General features: G+C 43.1%; 3 protein-coding genes across 10 annotated transcripts; all 3 read right to left on the bottom strand.

Moving 5' to 3' along the window:
- Positions 1-465: 465 nt before the first annotated feature.
- Positions 466-4,511, bottom strand: LOC133927248 (uncharacterized). The gene is made up of 3 exons (XM_062373617.1): positions 3,495-4,511; positions 1,938-2,203; positions 466-1,375 (listed from the first exon to the last, which is right to left on the bottom strand). The coding sequence occupies exons 1-3, from the start codon at positions 4,397-4,399 to the stop codon at positions 636-638; spliced, it is 1,911 nt and encodes a 636-aa protein (XP_062229601.1). The 5' UTR covers positions 4,400-4,511; the 3' UTR covers positions 466-635.
- A 794-nt stretch (positions 4,512-5,305) lies between these two features.
- Positions 5,306-10,661, bottom strand: LOC133927249 (zinc finger CCCH domain-containing protein 13-like). Of its 8 annotated transcripts, none has more exons than XM_062373621.1 (11): positions 10,387-10,527; positions 9,030-9,579; positions 8,784-8,918; positions 8,651-8,684; positions 8,322-8,457; positions 8,162-8,218; positions 7,544-7,641; positions 7,353-7,424; positions 7,016-7,221; positions 6,459-6,655; positions 5,306-5,662 (listed from the first exon to the last, which is right to left on the bottom strand). In XM_062373621.1, exons 2-11 carry the CDS (start codon positions 9,043-9,045, stop codon positions 5,627-5,629), a joined length of 987 nt encoding a protein of 328 aa, XP_062229605.1. In that variant the 5' UTR covers positions 9,046-9,579; positions 10,387-10,527; the 3' UTR covers positions 5,306-5,626. The 8 variants fall into 8 exon arrangements, with proteins under 8 accessions (XP_062229605.1, XP_062229608.1, XP_062229606.1 ...); XM_062373624.1 differs by having other exon boundaries at positions 9,036-9,090; positions 10,387-10,525; XM_062373622.1 differs by having other exon boundaries at positions 9,030-9,090; positions 10,387-10,525.
- Positions 10,662-11,394: 733 nt separating this feature from the next.
- On the bottom strand, positions 11,395-13,598 carry LOC133927251 (protein HEAT-STRESS-ASSOCIATED 32-like). The gene is given in 6 exon segments (XM_062373626.1): positions 11,395-11,684; positions 11,686-11,775; positions 11,899-12,122; positions 12,431-12,644; positions 12,733-12,924; positions 13,373-13,598. Coding segments are annotated over 6 exon segments (981 nt in total). The 5' UTR covers positions 13,538-13,598; the 3' UTR covers positions 11,395-11,588.
- Between the last annotated feature and the right edge of the window lie 2,673 nt (positions 13,599-16,271).

Consider the following 16,271-nt stretch of genomic DNA (forward strand, 5'->3'; position numbering starts at 1 on the left):
ACCAAAGACTTGCCTTCTTCCTCCAGCTCTCATCTCCTCCCCTAAGCTCCTATTCTCCCATCTACTTCCGCTGCTGCTCTATCTTCCCAATCCCCTCTCGTTCTACCCAGTCTAGTGCTACTCCTCTCTATGATTCCATTTCTCCCCCAATTTGTATCCTTGAACTCATTTGAGTGTGCAATATAGCCTTCAGTTGGATTGATCTGTGTGATTTGGGTGTGCTTGTGTGTTGATTGGTGTGCTTGAATCAACTGAGGTCATGACATCCCGATGATTATAATGGAAGAGAAATACCGTTCATGTATAATCGAACAAACCTAACTGGACTGAAATTTAATATTTTAACTCCGTTTTGTCAATCATACCAGTACCTCTATTAAACCATGGAGTCAACTGTACACGGAGAAACTCCAAATAAGTAAACTCAAGCAACAAACAGATAAACACAGATATCTGGAACAGACATAATCTGCAACTGGCATACTACGCTCGAATTTAAGCTGTAGTTCACATCTTTTGCGATATTACAAAGTTGCATGGTACAACAATTTGTTAAGATAATTCTGTCCACTCATACAAAATCACTTCCAATGTGAGCCAAAAAGGGTGAGGCGCTCCCAATATTTATGCCACTTTCACCTTGATGTCGATGAGCGAGTACTGATGGAGGAATGGTATGTAGTGCTCCTCTGTTTACGATAAGAAGAATAGACATCATCATACTGGCTCACCTCATTTGGATCAGCAGAAGCTCCAAGACCCAACCGGCCGCTGGACCCTGGTTTGCTACCAACGGTACCATCAGCACGCATCCCTGTCTCTGGGTTTACAAGCAAGTTAGGCGGGGGAGGAATACATGCGCCTCCCTTTCGAGCAGGAAGTTCCCTCTCATAGTCATCATAATCATCAGGCTCACTTTGCTTCATCGGACCTTCTGATGGGTTTACCTCCCCAATCTCCCTGAAGAACTTTGATACACGCTCAAGGATCTCGGACTCTGGAACAGTCGACGGAGGGATGACCGTGGGGATGTCAAGTGGGCTCAAGGGAGAGTATGGCACTCCACTCCCAATTTGCATTTTTCGAACCATTCCGGGAATGAGGCCAGGGGGAAATAATGGATAAGGAGGTGGGTTTGAATCATTTGTAGTAGTTGGAGCAGCACTTAGAGGAAGCAGAGAGGCAGGTAAGGACGGTTGCACGGTCAAAGATCCTGAAAAAGTATTTTGACCTACGGGAGGGTAAACACCAGCTGAAAATTGGTTTGCTGAAAATTGTGCAGAAGGCACAGATTGTGGTGGAGCAGAAACAGGATGGATTGCCTTATCATTCTCTGGAGGATCCGAAGACCATTTTGAGGGCAGCTGCGCTGATCCTGAAATATTCATCAGTTTTCTGGTTTACCTTTAACAAGCAAGAAGATCCATTGCAATATATCATAAAAGATATTGCAAACAGATGTTGCAACACCAGAGAATAAATTTATAGAAAGATGTAGTTAGGAGACACAAGTAACGAAGCAGTGAATAAAACTTTCTAGTTGTATTAAACTAGCAATGGTGGTGATCCTGAAAAGTTTTAAAGAGATGAAATGGAGAAAATTACTGAGTCACCCTTAGTGGTCAACACATCAACTATGGTATTCAATTTTCTGCATAGCCTGGCAAACAGTTTATACATTTCAGAGCTATCATCCTATAAAGCTTCTGGGAACCAACATATCACTATTAAGCCATGAGAGTTGCTGACTCAAAGGAACACTAAAATGATAATTGGTTCGAATTCCATAGGTGAAGTACACAAACAATACAACAATATCTTTACATTAAATCTAGCTCCCTAGAAGCTTCTAAGCTCGATGAGAGAAATAGCAAAAATGAGAACCTAGACAGAATGATACAAATAGAGGTAGCAAAAGAGGCAGAGAAAGGAGACACCTGAAATAGCAGAGGGATCTGGTGAAACATGTCGCGGTGCCAAAGGATATGGCACCCCACCTTTCATCTCTCTTTCAAGGTTAGCGATGGCCTCCTGGTCATAAACTTCCTTTGAACCCCAGAACTGCAGGATTTTCTCAAGGCAGGTCTGATTATGATCTTTGCTCTCTGGATTATTATAGATCCTTGAAAGCATGGAGCCCAGTACAAATTTAAAAGCAATAGCCACACTATCAAGGTCCCGGATATGAGTTCGTCTTTGTAAGCTGTAGCATGTGGAATATGTTCAGCAATAGATTAAATATACACAGTTAAAGGTCATGGCCATCATGTGCAATTTGAAGACGTAAGATACTAACTTTGATGGATTAGGGGTCATGCATTAGCAGCTTCTCCAGATCAAATGTATTAAAGAACTGGCAAATCATTCTTTCTATTCAATCTTTTAGCTGCTCTCAAAACTAAACCATCGTAAATAGAACTAGAGCTTAAGGAAGAGTAGGGTCTGTTAGCAAAGAAGCTGGTCGCCAGAAGCAAAGCGATCTTATCCTATTAAAACAGAATACTGCATGATACAAACCATAATGATCTACTTAATATGATCAATACACAATATCATGAAGCACGCCATTTTTACGGCATATATCATAACTTCTATCATCAATTTGTTACTGCTATATATCCATGTGTTTCCTATTTTGTCCTCATCTGGTGGGCTACAATAACAGTTGATTGCAATGAGCTGATTTTGCTATTGCTAATGTCTAAACGAATCAACTTTATCCCACATCTTAGCGTTCATTCATACCATGTGGAATCTAAGATATGATTATGAACCCTCCAAACAAGTGGATTTAAGCAAAAGCTAGAACAGAATATCGTTGAGAAAAGCACATCACAATTTCATTAATTTCTATGTTTATTGCATCGAACAGTTTCTCAAGGACTAATAAGTGCTTAAAGACTTGACGGTGCCACTTTCATCTGCATATGAGAAAACAGCCCTGAAATCCTAGCTATATTGCCCTAAAGTCATCGACATAAGCTCTCTTCCTAATGTGAACAAAGAGCATGTTTTCTCTTTTATTTATTCTGTGCTTAGTAGGAAAGTGATCAAATTATGCACTTCGTCCTTGTTTTATTTTTCTTGAAGACCATCTAGTTTCCAGGGAACAATCATACCTTTGTTTAAATTTTGGTATTCACCAAGTACAGTAGTCTTTGTAATGACTTAGGGTGAACTAAGGCCATATCAAATACCACTTATTTGGCAAATGAACTTGAAGGGCAAAAGGGCCTAGATAGTGGAAAATATGCAAAGGGCATTCTCCATGTTATTACATTATTGTTAATAAGATAAGATGACAACAAGATCTGCCACATGACAAACACTTTAGGCGTTGGTCTTTCAGTGGCATGAAAGCTGAGCCATTCTACTGCTCAAGCTCTCATCAACATGAACACAAAGACTCAAATCAACTCAAGGACTACACTTAAAAGACAAGCCATAAGAAAAGCAATTCTATTCACAAAATAGATATCAAATTCAAGACATACCTTTCAAAAAGAATATCATTCACCAGGAAAATAATGTGCAGCTGCCTCTCTGGATCCTCCAAGGCAAATACTCTCTCCCTAAGAGCTTCAGCTAGAGCTGGTGCAAATGGCGCCCTTTGCATAAACCACGTCTTGGCTCCCTTAATTGATTCCTTGGTGCCATTAAGATTGCCAAGCACTTCTTGCAGCTCAGCAGCAACATCCGTGGGGAGCGGCCCTGAAAGTCCCTTGAAGGATTGTGCCGCGGTTTCATACTCCCCATGCCCATGGGCAGCAGCAAACTGCTGGTGCTGGTCGTAGAACGGAGGGTATGCCGCCTGGTGCATCGGCGGCCCCCGCAATATCGGACCCATCGGCGGCATCATATGCATCGACCCCGGCGGGTACGGTGCCGGCGGGGGGCGCGGCAAGAGCCAGAGCATGTACCTGTAGTAGGCGTGGCCTTCCCCGCCAAAGACGAAGGCGTAGTCCAGGTTGTCGTGCTGCTTGTCGCGAATCATGGCCTCGAACTCGGGCCCATTCTTGGCGATGTACTCGACGAGTTTGTCGATGCGCTTCTGGAGCTCCGGATCAGCCGGCGGCGCCACGGGCTGCGGCGGAGGCGGGGCGGAGGAGTCGAAGGGCGGCGGATGCACGTAGGGGTGGTGCGGCGGCGGGGGGTGAGCCGCGAAGGGGGGAGGCGGCTGCTGGTGCGGCGGGAGGTGCGGGTAGGCCGGCGGCATGGCGCGCGGGTAGGGCGCGTGCGCGTACTGCGGATGCGGCGCGGCGTAGGGCGGCGCGGCGTGAGGGTGGGGGGCCGGGTACTGCGCCTGCGCCTGCGGGTGGTAGCCATACTGCGGCGGCGCCTGCTGCGCCTGCGCGTACGCCATAGCCGCGGCCGCGTAGTCCTGGGCTTGCCGGTCCATGAACCTGCGGGTTCCGGCGAGGAGCAAGAGGCGTAGGGTTTCAAGCGCCGGTGACGGCGTCGGCGGAGAGGAGACGAGGCCCCAGAGAGTCCGCGCTGAGCAGCTAACGATAAGACCGGCCCATGAAAAAATTGGATCGCCCGGCCCATTATGAATTCGCTTCTGTATCATGGTACAGAGCTCCCATCGGCCCATCCTATCCTTTGCTCGCTTTGGAATTTTTTATTTTCAGATTTCAAATTTAGGAAAACTAGACATCCATTTCAAAATATTGTAGAAATTCCCTTCTGTCGTCTGTCGGATGAATGATAGGTGTTGTCATCCAATCAGAGGGTGATATCTTTCAACTGGCGACATATGGGTTTCCTGCAATATTTTAAAATGGGTGTCTAGTTTTGCTAAATTTGAAATTTGAAAATAAAAAATAAAAAAATTCGTTCGCTTTGTTTTTGGTTGAGCGAAGGGCCTGGAATTTTTTGAGTTGCTGGCGTTGAGACCATGGGCTTGGCCCAGTTCGGCGGGGAATTAGACTTCCTCGGCCCACCCTTTCTCGCCTGTTTTTGGTTAGCCGAGCAATTTTTTTTTTTTAATTTCGACAAGGTCCATTCTTTTGAACTAATCTCCGGGCAGAAAGATAACATATATGAAAACATCAGACAGATTGCCCATGTGTAGAGTTTGAACGCATGAACTTTACTGAATATCATTCAATTCCATCAGAAAATCTTATTCCTGGTTTCTTAATGGAAGCAAGAGACGAGTTTCGCTTACCACAAGATGACCATACGAAGTGAAACCACAGTGTACAAATATATATGGATCCATGTAACTCCTGATTTAGGTAGATGGATCATGGATGCATGCTTTGTAACCAGAGGCTGTAGCAGCAGTGTAACACAACGAAACTGAAAATCCCAAACAATACTCAAAATAGTTACGGGTATCAAGGAAGTTTGTCGTACAGATCCGTAGCATCTTGAATACTCCAGGGAACATTAAGTAATAATTTACGAGAATGCAAACATCAAGTACTCATGTGCTTGACAACATGGCAACCGTCTTCACAGAAATTACCATACATAAGATGCTGGGCTCCTATTGCCCGAAGCATAAACCATACAAGAAGATGCACGCAGTAGTTTCAGAAGCTGCTGGACATAGACGCCATCTGATCAAATTACTCCATACAGCTCAAATCTTTGTCCAATAACCAACACCATCTGCTTACTAATCAACATGAACTTCCTCATCGTTGCCCTTGTACTGAAGCAAAAACAATGGGCACAGAATATCAGGTTGTTGTTTGGCGAATTGCAGAAGGATAATACCATCAGCAATTACCTAATCTTTGTGGTGGATTAGAATTTAAACACTTCAAATGGTAATAGAGGCACTAACAAAACTTTACATGAGGAGAAATCATATACACAGTCAAGTCACGAAAATTACCAGATAATACCCATAGTATTTTGGAAGATTCAGAATCTGAATGACAAAAAAGGAAAGATATGCATAGGACTCAAAATACCCCTACAATCAATCAGCAGCTAGAAGAATACTGCAGAGTTCTTGCAAATTGATGAAGATACTGATATATACTTGTTATTAAGAGACCATTTACCAAAAGCTGGAAACTGAATCATAAGAAGACAAAATAATGAGGGATAACCTGTTTAGTGGCAAGGTATCAGCTCAACACCTCTGTTCATATGGACAGAGAAAGTGCGGAAGATTACATGAGCATAGATGCTGTAGATGTTCACCAGATAGAACTAACAAAGTGAACTAAACTTAGATGGGTTACCCGACTAGTTGACAAATGAAAACAAATAAATTTCAAACCCCTAGTGCTACCTAACTTTTAGCAAGAAATGACCAAGAGCAACCACCAGAGTTGTCCCTTTACAAAAAGTCAAAAAATGCAGCAACCTTAGGGAAATAAAGGGTATAAAGAAACTGTATAATAAGATAATGAGGCAACCAACTGATCATACCGCACTTCAAAAAGATTGTGAAACAGCCTGTCGTAAAATGAGTTGCTGCAAGAAAGATATCTCACCCTGTCTGCAAAAACATTGCTTGAAGAAACAATGTTTCCCTCCTCGTTGCAGTCACCCTCCCCTAATTTCTTCTGTGCAGAAAACAATTTTGGTATACCATTTCCCTTGCTATTGTTAAAAGGTTCAAGAGCATCTTCTGGTCTATATTTCTCAAACGTTGGGATCGTATCATCGTCACTCTCTCTCCTTTTCTTCCCTGAAAAAGAAACCACACTTTGGGCACGAAAAGGCACATGGTCCTAACAAAAGTTTGCACATATTCAAGACAAAACTGCGTGCAAACAGGAGCTATATTGTGTTGTAACAAATGAGTTCAACATCTAATAAAAATTAATTGAGTTTGCAAACAGGAGCTATATTCAAGACAGGAGCTATATTAGGTTCTAACAGTTTCTATGATGACATCACAAATTCAAAAGATGTAGGACATCTGTACACCAATACGGGGAGATAATGGATACTATCTAAGTATTTTGACAGTGTTAAGATAAAAATCAATAAACAATGCTATTCCAGGATCAAATCAATGTCTTCCAAAATCTCATCAAGGTTTTACCTGTTTTTGCTTCTTCACTTGTTGAGAGGGCAATAGATCTTTTTTTAGCTGTTGAAACATGATTTTGTCGTTGATCATTTGGGCTCATTTCAAAAGCATTATATTGATCTTCATTGGCATTCCCACTGGAACGTTGCTCCTTGGCACAAGGCTTAAGAGTGTCTGAAGCAAGCAAATCTGCCAACCTCTCAAAGCGTGCTTGAGACCTGCATAACTCTGATATGTCAATAGCTGTGCAGTAACTATTTAAGGACTAAAAATAGGAGTGATATTATGTGTTCATTCAGACCAAACAGAAGATCAGGTATAGTTCATATATGGGGAAAGAGAAACCCGCCTCTTTAAATCCTCTTGTGCTTTCATATAACGCCCATGTGCTTTGACGACTTTCTTTGTTTTGGAGATCATCCTGAATCAAAAGAGCAGTGTCATAAAAACCACATACTTGGGAACCTTTTCTTCTACTGAAGAACCCACCAACTGATATTAAAAAAAAAATCATGATCATGTGTTGAAGAAAGAGAAAACCTTTGGCAATCTTCTTTCACTTCGTTCAATTGCGATTCAAGATCATCTACTATGCTAGAAAGTTGGCTCGCTTCTTCAATCTTCTTCTCCAATATCATCTGTAATGCAATGAACCATTGAAAAGTGCAATCTTTTTATATAGACAAGAATGGGTATGCTATTTTGAGAAGAAAATTAGAAACACATCAAGCACAAGTGTTAATCAAGTACAAATGACAGTTTAAAGCATGATTCCATGTCAATATTAACCCAATCACAACGAACTACTATTCAAATTATGACAGTTGGAGCCATAGTTTATAGAAGGAAGAAAAAGTTGGTGGTCACAACTCTGTCTTAATGGATTAAATATCTTGTAAAATTGAAAATTCTGAAATTCCCCAACAGAAACATTCCACCACATAATCATTACAATTAAGGCAGAACAAATAGTGAAAAGTTGGAGAAATCCAAGATGTGTATGCAACTAAAAATAAATTGCAAACCAAGTGACAGAATGGCCAAGACAAGAAGCTGATGAAATCCAGGCATCAGCTTTTCAATGCGTCTGAACATATTGACAACTCAATTACTGATAGAAGTTTAATATATAACTCGTGCACTATATTCATAACTGACCTCCAGTTTAGATTTATCTTCACGTAATGCTTCCATGTCCATTTGAATTTGTTTCAGCTGCAGAGCATATGTAAATATATAAAACAGGTCGAGGAATGTGGAGATAGCTCCACTTGTATGTTATTATGCTAATGAGATGAACTGTATGGTTCAAACCAACCTGTACTTCACAATCCTTTTTCTCGTCACTGCTGGAGTATCTTTCATTCTTTTCTCTGTCTTCATTATCAGAGGTTCTGAAACTTTCTGAAGAATCAGTTTTTGCACCATCTGGACTTTTCCTATACTTTCTCTCACTGAAAAATCCCCACAGAAGCATGAAGATAGGCAATTTCAGTAGGTACCGAATTGCAAGAATAACATGTGCAGGTCACATGTTTAACCTAAGAGTATAAGACTATAACGCTCCTTGGTAAAACAACAAACCTAAATGCAACCCCCCCCCCCCCCTTATGATGAGCTGAATCCCTCAGAAACATTGCTACATACCTCTTCCTAATTGGTGACCTTGAATGACTAGATCCTGCAAGTAAAATTACAGGCGAAAGGAGTTAAAAGATAGAATGGACTATGTGACGATGACTTTTTTATTGGCGCAGGTGTGCACAGAGAGAGTGATTACCCCTATCTTGAGAACTTGGTTTCTGATCACGAAATGAACGGCCTCTGGTATCTCTTTCAGTGGAATACCTCGCACGAGGTGAGTGTTTTCTCTCAGGCCTGACTCTGAAGTCATGATATCTGGAGTCTCGTCTCCCTACAAGTCAGTAAGGTGGATGTTTTATAGAAAGAAACATTATGCCATCAAAAACGAAAGTTGGATGGAGCTACATAGAGACAAGGCAACACACAAACCCATTAAGCTTACCACAACCTTGAGCCATATGATTATTCAATTAGTTATAAGTAGCATCGGGTCCAGGATAACCCTGTAGGCCATTAAACAGCCGAGACAATACGACTAATTAAAGAAGAGATAGATCCAGCACTTGTAATACCAGTCATCTGAAGTAAATTTGATGGAATCTCCAAAATCTGATATCATGTTCTGATTATCATGAAAAACAATCTTCGATAACTCCAATATCACCAAATAAATTTGATTTCACTTTTTCATCTGTTATCCATATATGACTGCCAAAACATCTTGTTCGGTGACAATACTTGGAAGGACAGGCAAGAATAAAGCCCAAGAAGAGAACTTGATGCAGTACATTCAAAGGGCGTGCATCAGTTAGTTGCAAAAACTGCTACCGACATGGTTAAAATACATTGACCATAATATGAACCTGATTGAGAAGATAAACTGAATGATATCTCTCATATTAACTTCTGAAATAGATTGCAATCAAGTGACCAAAAAATGACTGGTTGCCAACTGAAAAATGGCCAGCAATGGAAATAGGACGTGCCATCCTCTGGAAGCAGTCAATACCAACAAATCAGCCCAGGTGATAGCTAATTCGAACAGTAGTAAATCAATAGAATAAGCAGCAAGAATGCCATGTTTTTCTGCAACAAAATCAGGCTTGTTGGTAATTTTTAAGTTCTGCAAAAGCTGGCATTCACCATTCAGTTCAAGTACTATACAGAAAGGATAGTAGATCATATATGCACCATAAAGCAAGGAGATGTAATACAAATTGATAGAAGTGATTCTGGTGCCAAACCATCATAATATTACGCGATTGAAGTGCAGAGATCTCTCAGCCACAAGAAGAAACTAGGAATGCTTTGAGCATGACCAGCTAGTAACAATTGCAACCATTTGTATATCCTCCAAGGGTGCTCTTGTAGTTGTTACAGACTTCTTCAAACCATTTTCCCAGTTTACTAGTTCTGCTCTTGGGACGAGAACAATTCCAAAGTTTCTGCGGAAACATGAGCTTCAAATACACTACCATCTCTTATTCTTCCCTGGACAGCTGTTAATTTCACACTTTTCCCAATGTTTCTGATGAACAACCGATTATCTGAAGATACAACTCGATCCAATGACCAGCAAAAGGAGCATCTTTCAAAAAATACATCCTCCCTCTCTTAGAAGGACTGGAGCCATCCCCAACCTAAATCTGCCGTCAGATTCTTACAATATGGAGCGCATTTTGGGTACGACAACGTAACGAAGTAATCGATAAGGCCTTGCAAAGCCCTAAAAAGACCAACTAAGCGCGGATCGAGAATGAGAGCGTGGAGAGAGGGAGGGAGATGCGTGTAGTGTATACCAGGTCGAGGGAGAGGCTGGAACGAGGCACGGGGAGGCGGCCTCCGGAGCTCGGCCTCGCCGTGGGCGAAGCCGCAGTTGGCGCGGGAGCAGCCGCCCCTGCTCCTCCACAGCGCGCACAGCTTCGTCTTGTACGCCGGGCCACGGAAGGGAGGAGGTCCCGACGCCTCCGCGCCGCCTCTGTCCCTCATCCCCTCCCTCATGGTTCCCGGACGCGGACAGCAACCCCGCGAGACGGCGGCCGAGGAGACGAACCGAAGTGAAGACGAATGCGAGGAAGAGGAATGGAGAACAGGGAGGGCGACGAGACGAGCCTTATAGGCCTAGGCCCATTGGACCTGGGCCGAAGCAACTGTCCAACTGAGCCCAACAATCCGGCCCACGAAGAACCTATGATCAGCCCATTTGCTGACATGCACCCAACAGCTTACTCTATAAGATTATACGTATCCATGACCCAACCATAGGAGATTCGAACAACCAAATGCACACTTACAGCTCCATATTGCCAGTACCTGTTTGGAACTGGAACACAGCACAGCAGCATCTCCACGATAAATTGTTCAAGATCCGAAAAATTTGTGTGTTCCAAAAGAGCATTATCAACGCGTGCACCTGCACATACATGAACAAAACAAGCATGGCAAAACAAACAGATTTGGCACAGCAGGGACAATGAACATGAACATCTACACAGAACCAATTATAGCAGCAAATCGATACCAACACAACACTCTCCCTCGGCTCAAACGAGGCCATAACAAGCTGTACGAGTGGTGCGGAGCCGAAACTCCATGGACATTGGACACGAGGACTCGGCTCAGGACGAACGGCTAGGTGAGAGGAGGAAAGCTTGCTTTTGCGCATGCTGTTGCAAGTCGTAAGCATCACAAAAGAAAAAGTCGTAAGCATCGCAGAATTCTTCCTATTATTATCCCCTCGGTTCCTGCTCCTGGGACCTGAAGATTTCGTGGAAACATGCTCTCATGCGCCTGAAAACTGTTCAAGGTCCAAAAAGCTCACGTGTTTCGCACCCGTACAGCTGCACCAACAAGGCGAGTCAAACAGATCTAGCGCAGCGGCGGCAATGAACACGAACATCCATACAGTACTTACACAGAACCAATTATTACGACAAAGTTGTTATTAGCAACACAACAGAATCTAGCACATTGCTCGCCGAGGCCATAACATGCTTCACGACTAAAGGCGCAAAGCTAGAACTTCATGGACACTGGAAACCCTCTCAGCTGAGGATTCAGAAAAAGGTCGTTGCATCAGGAAGAACGGCGAGGCGAGCGGAACGGGAGGACGGGCTGCTTCTGCTCATGTTGAAGCCCCGGAGACGCTCCAGATTCATCACGTTAGAGTGGTCGACGAAGAGATTCACCTGCATTTGCAGACCGATGTACATCAAAATGTGGGATCAAATAGTGAATGAACAGAGCATTGCAAAACAGTAGTCTCATCAGCATTCCTCAGCTGCAGGTTTTCAGGGTGAGAGCTTCAGTACCCTTGGGCCGTATCTTTTGACGAACCACTCGGAGGTGTTGGGATTGGAAGCTTCGAACATGGTTTTCTCGAGCCCAAGCCGGCCTACAATCTTTGCAATGATGTCTGTTCGCAGAGAGTCGGCGCGCCGGCAAACATCATCAGCGTCGATCATGATCATATCCGCGCCTGCTTCCAAGCATCTCTCTGCCCTCCTGATCAGCAGGTCAACATCTTCAACTCTTTCTGCAAAAGAGTGGGCCGCAAAGGAGTGGTATTTAGACATAATAGTTTAGAAAGACAATGCAGGCATAGTATGCAAGGCGGTGATAACAGAATTCGACAATGGCAAATGGCTAGGTTACAAATGACCAAATGTTGAATTGCAAATGCATCATAAGCAGTTAGTCAAGAAAATTCACCTAGTTGACTAGTGTTTAGTATTGGAGTTGTGACTTCGTGCAAACATCATTCAGTATGATAGAAAACTACTTCCTATAGTAAGTAATAAAGTATATACTATATACACATGAAAAAGACATGCCCCTATTTACCTGAGCTCTGCTCCTTGACTGGAGCTATGTACGCCCCAAACGCCCTATCACCAGATGCTGGAATATCAGAACTGTCAAAATTCACTGAAAACAGTGGCTTCGCCCTCAAACCGCTACTCTTGATGAGGCGGACTAATCTCAGAAGAGCTTCTTCAGGGAGCTTGAGAGATCCAGCATTCAGCTCAACTGTGTCAAATCCTAAGACCTTGCATTCCTAAAAATGGAATACCTCACGTCATGTACTACGTGGTTTCAGACAAGGTTGCGCACAATCGAATCTACAGAACACTAGACATACATACCTCTACATATTGCTTGAAAGAAGAGGGTCCCTGACGCAAAAGATGCTCTGCCCAATCACCTGTGCTCACATATATGTCATGCTTATGTGCTAAATCAGTGATCTCTCTAACCAATTCCTTCCCCATCAAACTATGGCATCCACCAGAGAACTTCAAACCATCAACGAAAGGACCAAGAGAATCTAGTATTTCCTGAAATTACAAAAAGATCTAAGGCTTGAGAATGTGCTATCAGAAATGATTAGGACGGTGATAGGAAGCAGGCACAGATCAGCAGTCAATTAAGCAACATACCAAGTGGTTATGTGGCTTGCATGCAATCAGCATGAATCGCCCAATTCAGTTCAAAAAAAATGGCAACCCCTACGATGATCACATAGGTTACTCATATGGCTTCGTCGTAAACACTAGAAATCTGATATCGTGACAAATTAGTCGTTATATGGGCTTGAATCGGGAGCGAAAACGCCATTTCCCCAACGGACCGTGCATGCCGCACACTCGCATTCGAAGGCCAGGCTGGTAACGAAACGCACCCGAACTACGCCCAACTCAATTCAGTTCCGCGCAAACCAACAATCAAGCCAATAAGAGCACAGAACGCCGCGAAATGGAGGGCAGATGTGGTTCGGAAGCGGACCTGGAGCGCGTGTTGGGCGGGGCGGAAGGAGTAGAAGGGGCTCCGCATCTCCGTCACCCCGTACCGCCGCGGCTTCTCCGGCCGGTCGTCCTCCTCCTCGTCGCCGTAGCCGTACCCGCGCAGCGACAGCGCCACGACCTCCTCTCTCCACCCCCTCATCGCCATCCTGCCGTCGTCTCTCTCTCTCTCTCTCTCTCTCTCTCTCCCCCTCCCTCCCTCCCCTTGCCAGATGGTCTGATCGTGATCGGTCGACAAAAAGCACGGGAGGAAGGCGGTGGAAGCTCGCGGCTGCTTCTGGAAGCGAGCGCAGCGCGGGGCCACGGCGATGACGTGTGGCCTGCATGTGGGGGCCACTGAAACAGACAAGTGCCGGGATCCGCATGTCGACCTCATCCTATTTATCCAGTCTGAACTGGGCTTTTTGGGCCAAGACCAATGATCACAGGCCTATTCGGATGGCCTCAACTTTTCTGACCTTTTTTATTTTTATATTTTATAAATCTAAAAATTACAAATATATGGGACCCTTTTATTTTTTATATTTTTAAATCTAAAAATTACAAATATATGCATCTGTTTCCAAATTTTGCATTCTATACTCATGTCGCCCTTCCAAGGAAGGGCAGGTATGAGGCTTGTCCACCGTGGCAATTTGAAAGCATACACATATATTTATAATTTTTAGATTTAAAAATATAAAATAAAAAAATAGTCAATATGGCACATAACGTTGGCCCAGGACATAACATTACTTTCCATGGCACATTTTGAACCCATTTTTTCCTGCTCTTTAAATCCTTCTGGGTACAAAACCCAAAAGATAATACAACACAGATCATTTCTCGGACTTCTTCTATGTTGATGAAGATGTTGAAGCGGAGCTTGCAACCATGGCTTGCTCTAGCGCCCGGTGCGTTGGCAGAAAGTGTAGTAGGCGAAGGAGGAACATATACGACGGATCTAAATTCCACATGTGATGGGTTAGGAGGATCTAGGAAATAGAAATAAGGACTAGAGCTAAGTGAATTGGGCTCTCTTGGATGGTTTCTAATCGGTGTCGGAGATGAAGAGGGCGGTGGCACCAAATGGGAAGCTTTGAAGATGGAACATTTACCGCAATCACCAAAGGGGTAGTCTGCTTGAGAGAAGCAAACGGTGAAGCTACTAGGCACTATCAAGGACACCAGATGGTCCCTTGTCGCTGGTGAGATCGGAGGAGAGAGGAGTCGCACAGGAGGAAGCTATAGGAAACCTAGGGGAGACGGGAGTGGAGGTTACCTTCAGGTGGCTCGAGTTTTGGGTTTGAATATGTGTCCACTTTGTTTCCTCTATGAACCAAGCCGTTCCAAATTACCCAAAACGAGCCCACTCATCACGACAAATCAAGGGCATGCAATTTTTTTTGTTTTAGCCGACAACTTTATAATCCTCTGATTTTTTTCGCTCATGGCATTAAATTCCATTGACATAGACTATGACGGGTATTAGAAACAGATAAAATAGGAACTGGCTTCCGTTATAACTTATATTGGAAACAGACAACATAGGATATGCCTTCCGTTATGACATAAATTGGAAACATGCATCATAGGAATTGGCTTCCGTTATGATAGATATTGAAAATAGACAAAATAGGAACTGACTTCTGTTACGACAGATATTGGAAATAGACAAAATTGGAACCGGCTTATGTTAGGGTTACCAAATTCGGTATGGTTTGTGTTGGTAAAGAATTTAATAGGCCCTTAGTTGCCACCCCTAATTTCACTCGCCACACTTTCTGAACCCTACAACCAACCTGCGATAGACTCTTATCCCCCATGCTACATTTGGTCTAATAAGTATAGTTAGAATTTTTTTTAAAAAAAGCTCGTATAGCCAGGTTGGTTCCATGCAAGGTCATTTTGTTTGGTTGTTTGTATCTATTCAGTCTAGCTGAGAAAAGATAGTGTTTGGTTGCTCGCATGACACTGCCATAAAAAAGCTCATCTAAGACCTCTTATCTCATTGTTTTTGGGAACCATGTGAATTTTTTTATCTTTCATGGTTCCAATTGGAAGCCATATGAGAGAAGCTACGCTGCTGGAACAATAAGAGATAGCTAGTATCTATCTCCTATGGTTCCAATACGGACATGTCTCAGATAATATTAGGGACAGGGTCTACTACTAAACTGTGCGGAATACTTTAGAAATGTGAGGGTAACAAAGGGCCAAGCTTTCCTCACATGTTCCTCTCTCCCCGACCAGTCTCTAAGTGAAAGGCTATAATGGCTCTAGAGGGGGAGTAAATAGGTTTCTAATCAAATTTTAACTTCTATCGACTTCTAGAATAAATAGTAACCTTAACCTAGATGAAGGAAAATCAACTACTCAAGCAAGGTAGCTAGAACAAATCAAACAAACATGAAAGAAAAGAACTCAAAAATAAATACGAAATTGAAACTTGCATAAAAGTAAATGCTTGAAGTAAATTGTGGGAAAGTAAGTGAGTAGGGAATGAGGACATCGATTTTTTTCTCAACGTATCAAAGAGCATCCACACAAGGATATAGCCCCCCCTCCCTGAGTCATCAAGACTCAAGTGCTCACTAGCGATTATTGCCTCTCCATCTCCAGACTGACTAGCATCAAACCAAGTACAAGCTTTTCACGGAGCTCCCATAAGAACTTCAAGAGCTCACCGAAATCACCTCCAATCACCAAGACCAGTTAGATATTGCCAACCACTAAGAGTAACAAGCTAATTATTTCACTTGATCCCTATTAAGCCTAGACAACAGCTAGATGCGCACTCGATACTCTTGAAACACTAATGACGTCCTTAATCTTGCATTAAAGAACTTGAAAATAAACTCAAGTGCCCTCCCTTGCTTCTTGATGACACACATAGTGTACGA

This window comes from Phragmites australis, chromosome 8 (genome assembly GCF_958298935.1).
Source record: "Phragmites australis chromosome 8, lpPhrAust1.1, whole genome shotgun sequence".
In the NCBI taxonomy this organism is placed as follows: domain Eukaryota; kingdom Viridiplantae; phylum Streptophyta; class Magnoliopsida; order Poales; family Poaceae; genus Phragmites; species Phragmites australis.

Excerpts from the sequence above, each read along its gene's own strand:
- LOC133927248 (XM_062373617.1), bottom strand. The coding sequence starts at position 4,399 with ATGGACCGGCAAGCCCAGGACTACGCGGCCGCGGCTATGGCGTACGCG. Across the intron at positions 2,204-3,494 it reads AATGATATTCTTTTTGAAAG|CTTACAAAGACGAACTCATA; the intron begins GTATGTCTTGAA and ends CACATGCTACAG. Across the intron at positions 1,376-1,937 it reads AGATCCCTCTGCTATTTCAG|GATCAGCGCAGCTGCCCTCA; the intron begins GTGTCTCCTTTC and ends TGAATATTTCAG.
- LOC133927249 (XM_062373618.1), bottom strand. The coding sequence starts at position 10,588 with ATGAGGGAGGGGATGAGGGACAGAGGCGGCGCGGAGGCGTCGGGACCT. Across the intron at positions 8,219-8,321 it reads AAAAGGATTGTGAAGTACAG|CTGAAACAAATTCAAATGGA; the intron begins GTTGGTTTGAAC and ends TATGCTCTGCAG. Across the intron at positions 6,656-7,015 it reads AAGTGAAGAAGCAAAAACAG|GGAAGAAAAGGAGAGAGAGT; the intron begins GTAAAACCTTGA and ends TTTCTTTTTCAG.